The 18086-nt window shown below is 40.3% G+C and overlaps 1 protein-coding gene across 5 annotated transcripts in view; it reads left to right on the forward strand.

The window, feature by feature from the left end:
- Positions 1-18086, forward strand: part of EPB41L4A (erythrocyte membrane protein band 4.1 like 4A) — a 127467-nt gene that overhangs the window by 27691 nt on the left and 81690 nt on the right. For all 5 annotated transcript variants that reach the window (XM_062604234.1, XM_062604235.1, XM_062604236.1 and 2 more), the window contains exon 2: positions 13929-14033. In XM_062604234.1, coding sequence (XP_062460218.1) covers positions 13929-14033 — 105 coding nt within the window. The remainder of the gene's footprint in view (positions 1-13928; positions 14034-18086) is intronic.

Genomic DNA, 18086 nt, shown 5'->3' on the forward strand with positions numbered 1-18086 from the left:
CATCCTGAGATGCCACTGAGATGTGTCTGTCTCCTAGACCTCATGGGCTGGATTTCAAAGAATTCAGGAGGTCTGAATGAGCCAATAGCATCTGAATAGTTAGATGTGTTATCATATGGATAAATAAGCCAACAATGTCAATAGTCTTCATTAATGCCAGTTTTCTGAATTCTTAAACTGGATTATTTGAAACATTTGGAAGTAAGTTAGCATATTTAAAATGTGTTTCTTTTGTGAAACCTTCCCATGGAAAATGGTGTAGTTTCAACTAACAGATGACCTTCTCATCCACAGCATAATATGTGGGTTGGGACCTGATTCAGTTCTCTTGTTTTACAGAGGAATTAGATCCATGCCTAATGCAACAGCTTTAAATCAAGATTTGCTAGCATATCTGTGTGGGGTCCCATTAACTCAATTTTCTTTTCCAAAACAGTGCCTGGGCTGCAGTACCGCAGATTCGGGCTGAAATTTTGACTTAATTTATTTTATTTCTAACAGCTTTATAAAGATAAGAAAATGAAGGACCAGTAAGATATATATCCTTTCTTGTTCATGATTAACATAAATGTCTTGCATGCTAATTAATGGGACCTATTTAAACCAGTGTGTAGGTGTAACCTGATGAAGATGTAAGTTAGCCATCTGCCTATAAATCAGAGTTTATGAAAGAGGTTACAAAATACTGTTTCATCCTGAGAGATTAGCTTGATATTTTGGTTCATGAAATTACATAATCTTAGAATGTTTTCTTACATTTTTCTATATAAAATAGTAAATTAAGAAGTATTAAGAATGTCCTCTGAAAGGCATATAAGTATAAAGTTTAAGGAGTAAACTGTCTTGAAAGGAACTTTACTTTTAAATACTAATTTTAGATAGTTTTGATGGTACCTAGCACATCATTAGATGAGCCACTTTTTAAATTTAAAAGGTGGACTAAAATTAGCATGCTTGTTACAAGTAAGAAACATGTACTGCCTTGGCAACAGTGAGTTTTTAACAAATTTGAGCTTAAAAAAAAAAAATTAAATTACTTGGAAGCGTTGTTTTGGAGATAACTTTTGAACTGTGAGGGTGCAATATTATCTGTCTAGAGTTTTGCAGGCAGATAGCACTTGTTTCTCCCTTGGAAAAAAAAAAAAGGGAAAAGGAAGAGTTCAGATGAAGGTACTTAGAATTTTCTGTTCAAATTAGTACTTTTCAGATACTGTCTTTATTTCTATATATAAATGAGGGATGAAGAATGATCTTATTTTATTATTTTATTAAATGAAGTATTTAATAGAAAAATGAAGACTTGAACATGCATTCATGAAAATAGTAGTTTAGGGTAAGTACTGATGGCCCTGTCCCTGGCTTTAAGGGATGTTGTAAGAAACTTCTTCCTCATACAGAAAATATTAGAAAAATGTATATAACTGTATAAAAAATTATCTATATATTAAAAATGTATACATTATACAGTTATGTATATAACTATAAAAATGCCTATAACTTAAAAATACATAACAAAAATTAATTTTTTAATAAAAATTGGTGTATCCACAGATTTAGCTGTGAAATGCTTGAGCTATAAAGCTGTAGTAAGAAAACTGTCTTTTAGCAGAAGTTACATATAAGAGGGATGTTTTTCTTTATTGACAGAATGTTTCCAAAACATAGCAAATTTGTTTCTGTGATGTAGATGGCAGAAATGACACCAGTACCAACTACAGTTCAATGGTGAGTGCTGACATACCTGCTGTACGTAATGGTATGGCTCTTTCTAAAGTTTTGCCAGTTCATGATCAGTAATTGTAATTGACAGATTGATTTCCATTTTCTGTTGTGACTAAGTAGCTTTCCTCATGACGTATATAAGTTAATAAGTGTAAGCAAATCCAATATTACATTGCCTTTTCCAGAGGAAAGTCAAAGCATTTTTCTGTTACAATAGAGGTGATTAGAGCTAGCCCTGTTTAAGCTGTCCATAACAGTTTTCTCTTTTCAACAGGAATAGTTCAGAGTAGCATGTATAGCTAAATCAATTGAATAAAAATATGAAAAACAAAAGTAGATGTAAGAATTGCAGACTCAGTCATTTATGTTGTAATTAATGCTAAGCTATCAGATCATGCTATGCTTGAAATGGCTTCTGTGTGGGTTCTGTGAGTTACTGAGATGTTGTGTTATTGTTTCAAATGGACTTATTAGCAGCTCAGTGACTTATTGGAAGTAAACTCCTTGAACTAAGAGACTTCTGTTAATAATTATTTAAAGGAACTCTCAAGTATTGCTGGACTAGAGTTTTCTTAACTATTCTCTTTAGAAATTCCTCAGAGGTAACATTTCTAGAAATTGTGCTAAGGGTAAACAGAGATTACTGATACGATTGACTTTATGTATAACCTATTTTTCAGTCTGTTTGCTTTTCAAGTTAAACAGAGTTGCTGGTTAACACTAGAATATTTCACTGTCATTAAGAGTTGCAGTTAATATCTAAGAGCTCTGGATAACTTTTGAACTCCTGCTTTCATTTTATATAAATGTAAGCAATATAAAAATGGCTAAACAATATTTTACTCTCTTAGAACAGTAAGTGTGCTATTCTAAAACTTTTCAATACAAAAGTTCTGGTGGTGCCTGTTGACTACATGTCTGTACAGACTCTATTAGGAGCTGGGAGTTTTTCAGATCACTTTTCAATGTTGTGGGCTTTGTTTTTGTTTTTGTTTTTTTCTCTCCAGTGTTTATAGTGCTATCAGTTTTATACATTTTTTCTGGTGTTTTTCTTGTATGAGGAAGAGGTTTCTTACATCCCTTAAAGCCAGGGATAAGGGCATCCTTACTTACCCCGAATTATTTCATGAATGTATGTTCAAGTGTTCATTTCAAGTGTTCATCACTTCAGCAAGTGAAGTGATGTTATCTGAATTGAAGAGATTACTCTTTTCGATAGATTATATATATGTGTTATGTGATAGGTTAAGTTGGAAGAAACCTCTGGAGGTCATATAGTTTATCTGCCTTCCAGGTCAGAGCAGATTATTCAGGACCTCTTCCCGGATGAGCTTTGACTACCGCTAATGGCAGAGGCTTCCATAATCTGTGGGCAACCTGTTCCTGCACTTACTCTCCATTAAGGAGTTTCCCTTACTGCATCTTGTGATCATTTCCCCTTTGCATCTTTGATGAGAGTCTGGCTTTGTCATGTCTTACTACCACTACTTCCTCCTTTGACTACTTCTTTGCAATGTAACAAACAGGTTATCCTGGACACTTACATGTTCGCATGCTGCACCTTTGTGGCCCTCAGCCGAACTTCATCCCAGTTTATGTTCATACAGGACGTGAGTGAATTTATTGTCATTTCTCCCTAGCCCACCTAGGATATATATTTAATTCATGACTGTAAAAATCTGCAAACATACCTTGGTTTTACATGAACACTGGTGTAGCATAAAAGGAACCTCAGGTTGAGTGGTAAACTCAGAAGGTGTGCTGGGTTCCCATTGGTTTGGCAAGCTGTGTGACTAGGGTACTAGAACACTTGACTGCACTCTGCCCTTCAGCCAAATATCAAAAAGGTGGAGAGTTGTACCTTCGCTGAATCTAATTCAAACCATGTTTTAAACTGCTAGCTTGGGGTGCTCATGACAAGTGCTAGTGGTGCTGTGTTTGAGTAATACACCTTTATCCCCTGTACTTATTTATTTCTGCTTAGTGATGTTCCAGCTGTAACAAAAATGCGTGATTTTGGTCTGTAAGAGCATATCCTTGCAATTTTGTCTGGTTGAATTTTGGTTTATTTCTGTTGAGCCCATTCTCCAGGTAGTTTTCTTCCTGTAATTTGTATCTGTTGTTTTCCTTCGTACTTCTTAATTTTAGACTGCCATTTGTGTTAACTTCAGAAATGCAAAAAATTAAAGTGTCATGTGTTCCACCTTCAACTTTAGAGGAACTTGTTTTGGTAGTATTACTTTAAAAAATGAAAAGTCTTCTGCCATTTTTCTTTAGCCAGCCTGTTTTACAGTTCCTCTACGAAACAATACTTCATCTAATTTAATTAATAAGGTCTCATATGAGACCACACTAGATACTTTACTGAAGCGCAAACTGGTGAGACATGCTGTGTTTTCTGTTCTTGAAAATCACTCCTCAGCAGGGAATGGTCATTCTTTAGTATAGCAGAGCAACCTACAGCCAGCAAAAATGTGCCTTGTTGCATCCTTCTTACCTGTGTGGCTTTAATCATTGTTTTCTTAAAAATTATTTGAAGTAGAGAGGCTAGATTCATAACCCATTTTTACAGAAGAGGAGACTTAATCAGTGTGATACACTCAGGCAGCCAGTACAGAGTGAGGAACAGATGTGAATTTTCTCATGCCTAACCATATATAATATGTGGAAAAGCTGAGGGAGGTGGCAGCATGTGTGAAAAGGAACTATGAACATGGAGGTTGCTATCTGGAAAGAGACAAGTGGTAGGAAAGGACAAGGAACTTGGAATGGTTAGGGAAAACAGAAAAAAAACCCCAGTTTGACATTGTAGATAGGTCTAACTAAGGAACTCAGGATTGGAAAGCAAGGGTGACTAATGATGCCAAGAAGATGATGATAGTCCATTTAAGTTGTCTGGGGGGAACAACTGATGGTAACACTGACACAGTACATACATGCAAGAGGCTGAATCAGCAGTTTGCATGTTGCTTTAATGCTGTAAATTTATTTTGTGTGTTATTACTTGAATTTAACATTTACCATGGATGTTTGTTCATGTACATTCTTCCAAAATTCTGGTTTATCTGAATATGCAGGGCTGCAATGTGCAGTGGTTCAGGAATTGATTGACAGCTGAGTGAGGCACCCTTGCTGTAAGTGTTGGGCAAATAGCACTAGTCAGAGGGTGAAGAGCAGCTTGGAGCTGTGACAGATAGGTCCTCCGCTGCCGCGGGTCTGTTATAGTTCTTCCTTTCCCATAGAGAGGCTTTTTTGTCTTTCTCAGTCAAGGTTGTTAGAGTTGAATGCAGTCCAGTACCAGTAAAATGGTAATGTGACCCAGTGCAGTGTATGGCACTGCATAGCAGCTCTTCAGGAGAGTCAGAAATTCTAGGAGGGGCAGGAGAGAATACAGGTGTAATGAGTTCCCCATTAGCAGTCACTACAGCCTGCTAATGGGTAATTAACTCCTGTCCCAGTGCAAACATGTTGGCTGTTTTTGTTTTGTGTAGGGTTTGCTAAAGAACCCATCTAAAAAACTACTTTTAAAACAAAACTGTTTGCAGTATATCTTCCATTGCTCTCGTGAGGAACGTTGGTTTAAAAAAAAAAAAAAAAGCATTTTAAAAAATGTCAATCTGTATTTTTTTCAAACCCAATTCCAGATAGTTAGTGTTAGTGTAAATGAATTTTCCAGTAGAATGAAATCAGTCTTATGGGAAGCACTGTGGCAATCAAGTTATCAAAGCTGTACATTATTATACAGAAAAAGCATGTACATTATTTTAGGATAACAAATATATCCGTTTGACTTCAGTCAGCATTGCAAGAGTGTGTAATTGTATGTCAATCAAAATGAGAAGTTAAACTCCATTAAACTGGAAATAAAACTTTTAAATAATGAAAATGATACAACATTTTGGAAGAGTGTTTTGGGGGTGCAGCTAATCATCATTACATAGACTGTAAAACGACAGTAGGTGTTTTAATGATAATATGTTCAAACAGTTGAAACAGAAAATAATCACTCTTACATATGAACTACAAGTTTATATATATATAAAAAAATGTTGTTGCTCGGTTGCAGTATAGACTGCATACAGTTTGCACTTGACAGGTGGAAGGAAATAGCTTGACTAGCATGTAGAAGAGCAGCAAATGGAAATGTCATAATGTTTTCTTAGCATCCTTTGTGTCCTTAGGGATGCTCCAGAAATAGACTGCAAGCACCTGGTGAGGCAGGAAACAAATACATGTGAATTTGTAATGCATGCATTTCTCTTGTACTGTCACAGATTTGTTTTAAATAATTCCCTATGAATATAGAAGACACATCCCCTTGGACCCACCAAACACTATGGAGCTGTGAGATAGGAGGAGGCCCTTTGCTCTTGGAAGCTGCGGGTGGTTCTGTGGCCGAACAGGGCTCTCACGGGTGCGTGATGGAAAGTGAGTGTTCACATCCCAGCCCTGGGCTTTGAGACCAGGGTGAGCAGAGCAGAGATCCTGCTGCCCACCCAGGAGCCTGTGGAGGCTGCTTCGCCCTAACCTCACCCTTGTGCACTGCCACAGCTCCCCGCTGGCAAATCCTGCCAGTGGTAAAAACAGTGGGGCTCTGTCACTCTTCCACTAAGGAAGTGCACAAAACCACTGTTGCTGCAAACCCAGGCAATATGGGAAACCCTGCAAGTATTGAGGTGGTGGGCTTTGTTTCTGCAGATCAAAGCTTAATGCACCCCGAGCCTCTTTATTCTGACTGGCGCTACCTCTGGAGGACAGGTCTGGTTCACACCCACCCTGAGCTGCCTTCAGAAGTGCCTTTAGAGAGTTCAGTCAACTGAAAGGTCACCTCTACACCATCAGTTGTGCATCTTGTGGAGGCAAAGATGCAAAATTGCTGAAGATACACATGCTTTGAAAGTCTCGCTTGATGGAGAGGGCTACTCATTTTTTTCTTGTATTTGTTACATTCAGGATGATCTTAAAGTCCTTTCCAACCCAAACCATTCTATGATTCTGAGAAAATGCTGTGTGAAGCTTACTGTCTGGATTATGTCTGCCTCAGTATAGTGATGCTGTTTAACTGGGTGCAGGTGAGGTGGTGCTGACACACATGTCCAGAGCTGTGCTTGCTCTCTGTCCTTCCCTGCTCACCGGCAGGTCAGGTGCTGGTGACCACGCTCCGTTGCCAGCATGTACAGAGCATCTAATGTGCTGGGTGGGCACTAGCTGCTGTCTAGCACATAGGTAGCAGATCAAATGCACTTCCCACTTGGAGGGCTTGTTAGAAGCGTTACTCACACAGCCCTGTACTTGACAGGGAGACATGGGGATGTTACACAGGTGTTTCTGAATGTTTCAGCATGATTATGTGCCATCCCCCGTAGCATACTCCTTGTTTTTCCATACTCTAAACTCCCTCATTTAGAAACCTTCTCTTCTTCTGTGTTATCTCGTGTCAGTGTATAAGCCAAATAACTAATTCAGCATTAGGTGTGACTTTTCAATAGAGCCTAACAGTGGTTGTGGTGAGGGGAGGCATCTGAAAAGGCAACTGTTTTATTCAACCAAAGTTTTAAGCCTTTTTTTTTTTCTTTTGAACAAAGGATCAGGAATTCCTCTGCATTTTCCTTAACATTTATGAGGTCGTAAGAGGTAGAGTTTATGTATTGTGTTACTTTCAAGAGACAGGTTTTTGTGATGAGTGCTTGAACTAAAAGAGGCTATGTGTTTTTTACTTTGTTTTTAAAAAAAAGAGGCTTCACTACTTACACCACTTTTCTTTCAAGAGCGGAATTAGCATCCTACTGAGGCAGACACTGCTGCACGTTTTCTTTGTCTTTAAATTCACTTAATATCAATCATGGATCTGATTTGGCCTTCACTGCTGTGTACAACAGAAAAGAGGAAATGAAAAAATTTCAAACCAGAAAAACCACACTAGCGCTAAAAAGCAGTGAGTATAGAAAGTAGGAATTCCTGGTGACTAAATATACAACAATGTGAATATGTTAAAATATAGTATAGTATGTACCATTCTTAGAAGCATTATTTCTTTTTTATTAAAAAAAATACTATTAGATCTGTCTTGAATGTTCTGGCTGTCATTTTCTTTAGCCAGTACAAACCTGCCTTTCTGGTTTAGGAAGCGAGAGTGCTAACATGTAAAGCAAGATGTTATGACTCATTTAAACAATTCTTTGTTCTCTCTTGAAACAATTGATGATGTTTTCAAATGTTCTTGGGTTTACCCCTAAGAATGCAAGTCTCTAGCAAGTCTGAGCTTAATGCAAGGCAGATTATGTAACTTTTGCAGTGCTATATGATGTGAACGTAATCATAGAATCATAGAATCGTTAGGGTTGGAAAGGATCTTAAGATCATCTAGTTCCAACCCCCCTGCCGTGGCCAGGGACACCTTACGCTAAATCATATCACCCAAGGCCTCGTCCAACCTGGTCTTGAACACTGCCAGGGATGGAGCATTCACAACCTTCCTGGGCAACCTATTCCAGTGCCTCACCACCCTAACAGGAAAGAACTTCCTTCTTATATCCAACCTAAACTTCCCCTGTTTAAGTTTTAACCTGTTACCCCTTGTCCTGTCACTACAGTCTCTAATGAAGAGTCCCTCTCCAGCATCCCTATAGGCCCCCTTCAGATACTGGAAGGCTGCTATGAGGTCTCCGTGCAGCCTTCTCTTCTCCAGGCTGAACAGCCCCACTTTCTCAGCCTGTCTTCATACAGGAGGTGCTCCAGTCCCCTGATCATCCTCGTGGCCCTTCTCTGGACTTGTTCCAACAGTTCCATGTCATTTTTATGTTGAGGACACCAGAACCGCACACAATACTCCAGGTGAGGTCTCACAAGAGCAGAGTAGAAGGGCAGGATCACCTCCTTCGACCTGCCGGTCACACTCCTTTTGATGCAGCCCAGGTTGGCTTTCCGGGCTGCAAGTGCAGACTGCCAGCTCATGTTCGTTTCCTCATCAACCAACACCCCCAAATCCTTCTTTGCAGGGCTGCTCTGAATCTCTTCTCTGCCCAACCTGTAGCTGTGCTTGGAATTGCTCCGACCCAGGTGTAGAACCTTGCACTTGTCATGGTTAAACTTCATGAGGTTGGCATCAGCCCACCTCACAAGTGTGTCAAGATCCCTCTGGATGGCATTCCTTCCCTCCAGCGTATCAACCGAACCACAGAGCTTGGTTTCATCGGCAAACTTTCTGCGGGCACACTCAATCCCACTGTCCATGTCAGTGATGAAGATGTTAAACAAGACCGGTCCCACCACCGATCCCTGAGGGACACCACTTGTTACTGGTCTCCAGCTGGACATTGAGCCATTGACCACAACTCTTTGCGTGCAGCCATCCAGCCAGTTCTTTATCCACTGAGTGGTCCATCCATCAAATTGATGTCTCTCCAATTTAGAGACAAGGATGTCGTGTGGGACAGTGTCGAAAGCTTTACACAAGTCCAGGTAGATGACATCAACTGCTCTACCGTTTTCCATCAGTTCCGTAGTCCCATCATAGAAGGCCTCCACATTGGTCGGGCAGGATTTCCCCTCAGTGAAGCCATGCTGGCTGTCACCAAGCACCTTGTTGATTTTCATGTGCCTTAGCATGCCATCCAGGAGAATCTGCTCCAAGATTTTGCCAGGCACAGAGGTGAGACTGACTGGTCTGTAATTCCCCGGGTCATCCATTTTCCCCTTCTTGAAAATGGGGGTTATATTTCCCTTTTTCCAGTCATCGGGAACTTCACCTGACTGCCATGATTTCTCAAATGCGATGGCCAGCAACTTCATTTGCCAGCTCCTTCAGGACCCGTGGATGGATTTCATCAGGACCCACGGACTTGTGCATGTTCAGATTTTTAAGATGGTCTCGAACCAGTTCCTCTCCTACAGTGGGCCTAAGGTCTTCATTCTCACAGTCCCTGCATCTGCCTTCCAAGACTTGGGTGGTTTGGTCAGAGCCTTTGCCACTGAAGACCGAGGCAAAAAAGTCCTTCAGAACCTCAGCCTTCTTCAAATCCTGTGTAGCCAGTTCTCCCGAGAGCTTCCTGAGGGGGCCTGTGTTCTCCCTAGTCTGTTTTTTATTTGCTATGTACCTGTAGAATCCCTTCCTGATATCTTTAATACCTCTAGCTAAGTTTAATTCTAACTGGGCCTTAGCTTTCCTAAGCTGGTCGCTATCTTCTTGGACAACATCCCTGTACTCTTCCCATGCCACCTGTCCTTGCTTCCACCTTTTATAAGCCTCTTTTTTCCTTCAAAGTTTCCTCAGCAGCTCCTTATCCATCCAAGGAGGTCTCCTGGCCCTCCTGCTGCACTTCCTTCTGGTTGGGATGCAACACTCCTGAGCTTGCAGCAGGTGATCCTTGAATATCAACCAACAGTCTTGGGGCCTCTGCCCTCTAGAGCTGTATCCCATGGAACCTTCCAAAGCAGGTTCCTGAAGAAGCCAAAGTCTGCTCTTTTGAAGTCCAGGGCAGTGAGCTTGCTGCACGCTCTTCTCACTGTCCTGAGGATCTCAAATTCGAGCATCTCATGATTGCTGCATCCAAGGCTGCCCCTGGAGCGTCACATTTCCAACGAGCCCTTCCCTGTTGGTGAGCACGAGGTCAAGCATGGCACCTCTCCTTGTCAGCTCCTCTATTACTTGCAGAAGGAAGTTGTCTTCTACACAATCGAGGAACCTCCTGGATTGCTTAGGAACCTCCTGGATTGCTTAAAATCCTGTTAACATCTTTGATAGTTTTAGTTTGCAGTTGTCCTGGGTTCAGCAGTAGCAGTCATTTTTCTCCTTCTTGGTAGCCGGTGCAGTGCTGTGTTTTGACTTTCAGCTCTGGAACAGAGCTGGTAACAATGATGTTTTGGTTTGGCCAAGGACTTTATGAGCCTCATGCTCTGCCAGGGAGGAGGGGAAGCCGGGAGGAAGCAGAGGCAGGACACCTGACCCAAGCTAACCAAAGAGGTATTCCATACCACAGCACCCAGGAGGTAACTGGGAGTTGGCTGGAAGGGCTGGTAGACTGCAGGGTTGGAGGAGGTATCGGTCAGAGCTTGGTTGGGCTGGGGGGGTGAGTTGTCAGTCAGCTGGTGGTGAGATGTCATATTCTCTTCCCTTGTTATTTCCCTTGTTGCATTCTTTTTGGTTCTCCCCTCCGTCCCCTGGGAGTAGGGGGAGGGCAGGAAGGGGGAGAGTGAGTGAATGAGTTGCCTGACTGGGTTTAAACCACGACAGCAGTTTTGCTGAATTTTACTGTAATTTTATCAGGGGAAATAACATGGCTTTTCTTAGCAAATTTCTTCAAATGCAGTAAACACTGAGAAGTAGCCAGTTAGGGATTCGTCAGCGCAGCTGCTTTCTGAACTGCATTTCAAGGGCCAGTTTGCTTGCATGAAACCCGATGTCATGGGGCTTTAAAATGAGAACTTTAATTTAAAATGAGGTTGCAGTAGTTCAGCAAGAGTCAGTGTTTACCTGAAGAGAAGAGCATTTCTCAGTCCTGATAAAACAGGAGATTAAGGAAGGTGAGGTTAGAAGAGTGTGGGGATACCTTCTGGTAAAAAGCCAGTTATGCACTGTTACCATTTATCTCTGAAAGGAAAGAAGGGACTCTTTAATTTCAGCCAAACCGGCTATGAAATGTGTGTTTCTTAGGGATAACAGTAGCTTTAGCCTTCATGGGAGGAAAGTTCACCCAAGGCTTTCTGTGTAAAGCCCACTGCAGTCCTCAGCTGACTGAAGAAGATGACTTACAACTGAGGAGGCTAGACAAATCCTAAACTGGGACAGATTTATGCAAGTTAAACTCGTGTAAAACGTAAGTTAGTATCTTTGATTACTTCCAGGATTGTGCATTAGTATTGAAAGATGCTTGAATGGAAAATTGACAGCTTCATCTTTGCCACTGTTTCACAGTTCTGGTAAAGCTAAACTGGTGCTATCAGGAGCATTACTGGTCAGTCAAAGAGTAGAAAGCTTATTGAAAACAAACAGATTTGAGCTTCAGGATCACAGAAGCTCAGCATGCCTTTAATGGAGACGAGTCCATGTACCCTGTAGGCCATGGTTCAGACAATCCCTTTTATGTCTTTTGCAAGGGTTTACTAATCACATTTTGGTTAGCTGTGTCAAAACCCTGGGCCTCTGCACAGCTGATGGTGGAGCTCCTTCTGTCTGTACAGAAAGTGAGCTTTTTACTTTCAGTATCCATTTGAAACTGGTGCCATCATTCATCTGTGCGGGTTGTTTGTAGTCAGGACTGCTTGTTTATTTTGAGGTTTTCTTGTGTCTTTTCCTACAGACGCCTGTCCAAACCTAGGTTCCTAAAACGTTGCAATGTTTAAATGATAATAGAAATGGTTCCAGTGCTAAAGGTAATTTGCCTTATGGCATATGAATCATGAGATAACTGTGCTTTTCAGTGGGGCATCTCTTCTGCTTCTTTGAATAACAACTGGTTTAAAGATAAAATGAGGCAAGACAATTACTGATTCATTCTTGAATCCCTGCTATCTAATAATTTAATAATTTAATGCATTTTTTTAAGGTATGTTTTGTTGTTTGTTTGGGTTTTTTTTTGTTTGTTTTTTTTTGTGTGTGTTTTTGCTGTGGTGCTCCTGATAGTCACTTTGTAGCTATGAGGGGCTGTTTCTTGTCCCATATGTTCATATGACCCAAGTTCAGTTTCTTGTGGATGGATCTGATGATAAAATCACTTTTGATAAAATCACTGTATTGCTGTGCTTTATCCAAAATGCTAAAATGAGATCTTGTGAATTGCTGCTCACTTTAATCATGTTTTTTCCCAAAATGATTTTCTGTTTTGTGGCTGATTGTTAAGTCTCACTGTATATGCTGAGGGAATGTGTAGCTACAGTTGCTGAGTGTAAAAAATCTGTATGGTGGCTTTAGACTGTTTCATGCTGAGAATATTTCAAGAACATCTCCTGATTTAAACAAATATACAGTAAATCTGTTGAAGAGCATGGGTCCACAATTCCCAGTCTACCAGGGATATTTACTTTGTTTTTGCTTGCCTAGAGTTTGAGTGGCCATCTGAAGTTGTTGTATTGGCCCTGCCCATGTAACTGGGTACAAATCCTGACCATATGAATATACCTGCTGAAAAAAAATGAATGCATCTTCACAGTTGTTATGTGATTGATACTTCAACAGCAAAGCTGAATTAGATAATTTCTTTTAAAATCAGTATTATTTGACATTTTAATTTTGAAATTACCTGCTTGTAAGCTAAAAAGTGAAATAGCACAAACAATATCCCCCAGCTTCCTCTTGGAGTATTTTTTCTCTCCATTGATTTTACTACAGTCTAGCAGTTTATACAATGTGAAGCAGGTAACCAAAAACTAATTATGAGTTATATCCATATTCTCTTGTGGAATTTAGGACAGTAATAGTAAAGGTTCTGGTTGGTTCTGAGTGGGGATCACTCTGCGTAATTTTTCTCAGTCCTCCTAGTCCGTGTGCTATTGGCCAGGTGAACTGACAAGTAAGAGGCATTCAGGTGGAAGTGAGCTTTTTATAAGACAGTCTCAACAGTACAATTTTGCTTTCAATGTTTTCCCCAGCATTGTTTGCAAATACTGGTTTAAACCCTTAATGAAATGCTATTCAGGAAATCAACAGGATTATTTCAATTCAGGGTGCTGGATTGCTCCCACTTCTACTATTAAAAATATTGTAAAAGAAAACAAATAAAACCTAACCTTCTTTACAAAGGGTAGTGGCAGAGCAGCTAATGATGTATAATTTAGATCTTAAGGGCAAAATTTTGCTTCCTGATCTTCATTGTCAGAATTTGAGTGACAGGCCCACACTGAAAGGAAGAAGATAAATTTAAATTAAAATATATCATGGGAATTAGCATTTTGATCAGAGAACAGAACTGTTCTGGAAAAATGCTGGGTTCAGCAGCATCGTGCTTATGCAAGTACACTTGAGCGCTTTTCATTTTGTATCTTGTAACTGTTGACCTGACAGCTACCTAATAGTATTTCCAGAATGATTGATTAAACATGTGTGAAGGCAAAATATTTTCTTCTGTACAGCTGAAGTTTTTGTTAAAGGCACTGGGAACTGCCTCCTGTTTTTTTTCAGACAAAGCTAATAGAATGCATGAATGCTAATGCACATAGCTGACAAAGGCAAAGCATCTTTGTGAAAAGCCTCTGTAAATTCTTTCCCACAGAAATCAACGAAAGGGTTGGTTGTTCTGGGCTACGTATTTCGTCACTTAAACCTAGTGGAGATAGATTACTTTGGACTGCGCTACTGTGACCGAAGTCATCAAACGGTGAGCAAAAGATGCAGCAGACTGTATTTTCCATATCTAAAATATACCCTGTTGTGCTGTTTGCCTGTAAGCATTAGACTGTCATACTTTCACTAACTTTCACTGTTTCCTGGTTTAGGTTTCTGATAATAATTTCTTTGTGTTTGTTTGCAATAAGGTCTTGGAATAACTATTAATAGCTTAGATAGGACTGAATCAAATGCTAAATGTTGTTGAAAACTAAATGAAGAAAGTATAAATAGTACAAACTTATGATATGAAAGTAGGATTAATATTTTTTCCCTGTTAATACTATGTTGTGAAGTCAGTGCTTGGTGCACTGTGCTGTCTGGCCTCGCTTGGCCCTGGGGTGTCTGGGTAGCAATGTCCCTAAGCATGTCACAGGCTGCTTTGCTTGGACCAAAAGCTGAATACCTGTTGCAGAGTGTATTGTATAGATGGTGTGGTGGCTGCACTGGTAAAGCCCCAGGAGTCAGGGTGTTGACAATGGCGTTTTCACTCAGCCTGAGCCCATCTCTGTGTCCTTGAGCCCATGCTCTTTTGAGCCTTCCCAGCTGTGACTCCACAGACATCTGGGAGCTTTTTCCACCACAATATTACTGTCCTAAATAGGCAAGAAAATAGAAATTTGGCTGATTCAGATGAAGCAGGCAGTGGCTTGGGGCAGCACTCGCTGGACTACCTCCTCTTCTCTTCCCCCCAGCTGGCTTGTGCAGAGCCTGCAGTCAGAGGTGAGGAGCAAGGGATGCTCAGCAGGTGGGACCAGCACTGTATTCACAGGATTATAATTACATTGTTATAGTTTTATAAAGGAAATAATGCAAGGCCTCCGTTTAAATTAAGTCAAGCAGTGATGCTTTTGAAGTCACTGTTCTGTGCTGAGAGTACTGCACAAGACCCTGACCTCAAAAGATGTCATGTTTCATCTAAAAATAGTAATGTCATTGAATTGGTTAAATATTTGACAGCTTCCTTTGTTTAGAGAATTTGAACATGCAGAGACTGAAGTCAGAACAGTATTAGCAGAAAAAGATTGATCACTGCTGAGAGCTACAGACTGCTCTACTCAGCATATCTTTATTTTTGTGCCATTGTCTAGACATTTATGAATTCAGTTCCTTGATAAGCTTCTAACCAAGTTTCATTCCATGGAGGTGAAAGTCAGATTCAGCTGTGAACTAAAGGTAGGCTGTTAAAAACAGTATTTTGATTTCCTGAGGAAATTGAGGTATGAATGAAGAACAGGTAGGTATTTCCTGCTCTCAAAAGTATTTATGTTTTTCCTGAAGAGGCAAATAAAGTAGAAATGGCTATTACTGGGAACGGTTCCAGAGGCATACACACTATGTATTTAATGGTGTATATGGCATTATGAAAAGAGAAAATTGTATCTGTTCCATGAAAGACTTAAGACATAAAGCCATGCTTTAGGAGGCATCCTACTAAGAGGTTAGATGATTCAATTGTGTTATACTGTTGTGTTTTGTATTATGGTAGTGTGCATGAGCTGTAGGGCATAACTCTATTAACTGAATGATGAATAGAGCAAAGTGGACAAAACTATGTGTTTTAAAGAACACAGCCCAGTCACAGAAGAAACATTTATTTTTTTTGTTATCAAGAGTTTGAAAGAACTTGTCTAGTTATTTTTTCTCATTAGTTTTGCATACCGCATCACTTCCAGGAAGTCTTTTAAGAGCTGTATTGGTGTGCTACCTCTTACGTGTGTGGTGTCGTAATTATTTTAGTAGTACTAGTAAGGCTCTAATGGCTGTAATCACTGAACAATGTTCCACTGTGCTAAGTAGTATATGAATGCATAACATCAAAATAGCCTCTTTGGGAACAGCCAACAAACTAACTAACATATGAAAGAGAATAACTGGATGCAGCAAACAGAGCGACAGTACTGGATGGCACTGGGAAGACCCTGAACAGTAGGATAAAGCATAAATTGGATGACATTGTGTCTAATGCAATAGTTTGGTCATATTACACAATTTTTACTTTACTGATGTTCCTGGTTCACCCAAACTTTCCATGGTCAAAGGATGGTATTTAGTTTGCAAAATCAAGCTCTGTATGTTTACAAGTTGCCAGAAGCTATATCTATCTTGTGCTCTAAATAAGACAGGACTCCTAAGGAAGAACAAGAAGTCTCCTGCAATAATTAATGGAGACATAACATTTAATCATTAATTAAAAATCTTGTAATATAAAACTACACCTGAACAAACTGTATGTTGTCAGTAGTGACAAAGTACCTCTGAGTGCTTTGTTTGACAAACTACATGGCGCTTTTTAATGTAGTGAGTACCTTTTTTGGTGGAGATACTTTGAAAGAGAGACCAGTTTCCTCTGAGTGCCACTGAATCTCTCACTGTCTTTCATCATCAGCCTTTCAGCTGAGCCTTTTGTGTTGCTGCAGATTCTGCTGACTATCACGTTAGGCTAAGTTGAGACCAGATAGAGTCCTTATGCTTCTTAGTGTGGATGGTCAGCTGGGTCCTGATTAACAGGGCGTTTTTGTCTTCTGCCTGATCTGCCAGAAATGTGAGACATTATGCTCCATTTGGTATTTTCAGTCAGGATATGATCATCAGAATCTCTGTTGCAAAAGCTAAAGGTGTTTTAGGAAACTTTATTCCACATTTTAGTCTCTTATCGCTTTAGTATTTGGGGAAAACAGTGGCCCAATGATGTACCTCCCCTTTAGTGGAAGAAGGCCCAAATACTGGGTAAGCCACTGTTGGGAAGGCCATGCAGGTCCCCTGCCCCTCTCTCTTCCTGCTGTGCTGCAGCTCCCAGGTGCACCCCACACACTCCCTGTGGTACTGTGCTGCTTTTGTGCCTTAGGATAGTTGTGCTTATTACTGTTCTGGTGAGAAGCCATTATTTTCTTCAGTCACATAAAAGAGAGAATGGAAATGGCAATTTTCAAGCATAATATTTCAGGAACAGCTGAGCAGAATTTGATGAAGGAAAGGGTACCTTTGAAGCCCGAAGGCATTCCTTTGTCAAATCACAAAAGTGGGCTGAAAAGAGTCATGCTATTAGAACTTCTTTTACAAAAAAGATTTTTAAACTTCCTTAGTGCAGTAAACTAGACAACCAAAAGCATTTTAAAGGTCTGTTGATAATAAAACCTTTAATTTTTTTTTTTCTCTAATTCCAGAAGCCTGGCTATACTTTACTATCTCACATGGGTCAGGTTGCCTCCTCATCATCCCTCACGCTAAACCTGCTTAATTTAACTGCAGGAGGCATGTCTGCATTGTCTGTCAGGCTGTGATGCGAATATGCTTCTCTTATCTGATATAATGCTAATCTGGGCTCTGAGGGGAGAAACACAAACACAGCAAGCTGTGTCACCATGTTAATTCAGTATAGCAGCCAAGCTCCTTTCCCTGGGCTGTTCTGGTGTAGTGCTGTGTGCATGTGTGCGTACTGTGCTGAAATCTGGAGCTAACATGAGATGTGCAGCACTTGGTATCTGTACCATGTATCTACTCTGTAGTATAGATGTGTGTTTTTATTTCCCCAGTGCAGTGAAGTCAGGCTTTGAGCATACAGACCTGAGACCATAGTAGGTAGGAGGAAGCTGATGGCAATTTATTCTGCAGCTGTGTAGCCCAGAGGGCATGTTTCAGTGCCTGGTAAAACAACTTTCTGCTGTGAGTTGCTGTGCTGCTGTGGTAGATCAGATCAGCTGTGACAAAGCTGAGCCCAGAAGTCTGTGCTATGAATTGCATATCCCTGCTGTACAAGCTCGTTTATCAAAAAGTTGTTTCTTGATCCATCCTGTGTAATTAATAAGGTAGCTACAGCGTGCTTATATTGCCAGGTTGCTGTACCAAATTGGATAGGGTAACAGATTGAACAGGCTGTAACTTAACTATAGAAAGAAGGCCATGATTTTAACAGAAGGTTTATATACAATCAAAAAAGTCTGTTCTGTAGGGAATTAGTCATATAATGTAGTGTATATCTCCATCCTGATTTCTTAGAAAAACAGGTCAACTGTTCTTACCTTGTATTTTGTTTTTATGTGGA

This window comes from Pezoporus occidentalis, unplaced genomic scaffold (assembly GCF_034315485.1).
Source record: "Pezoporus occidentalis ecotype Australia unplaced genomic scaffold, CSIRO_AGI_Poc_V1 ctg84, whole genome shotgun sequence".
NCBI classification, from domain to species: Eukaryota; Metazoa; Chordata; class Aves; order Psittaciformes; family Psittacidae; genus Pezoporus; species Pezoporus occidentalis.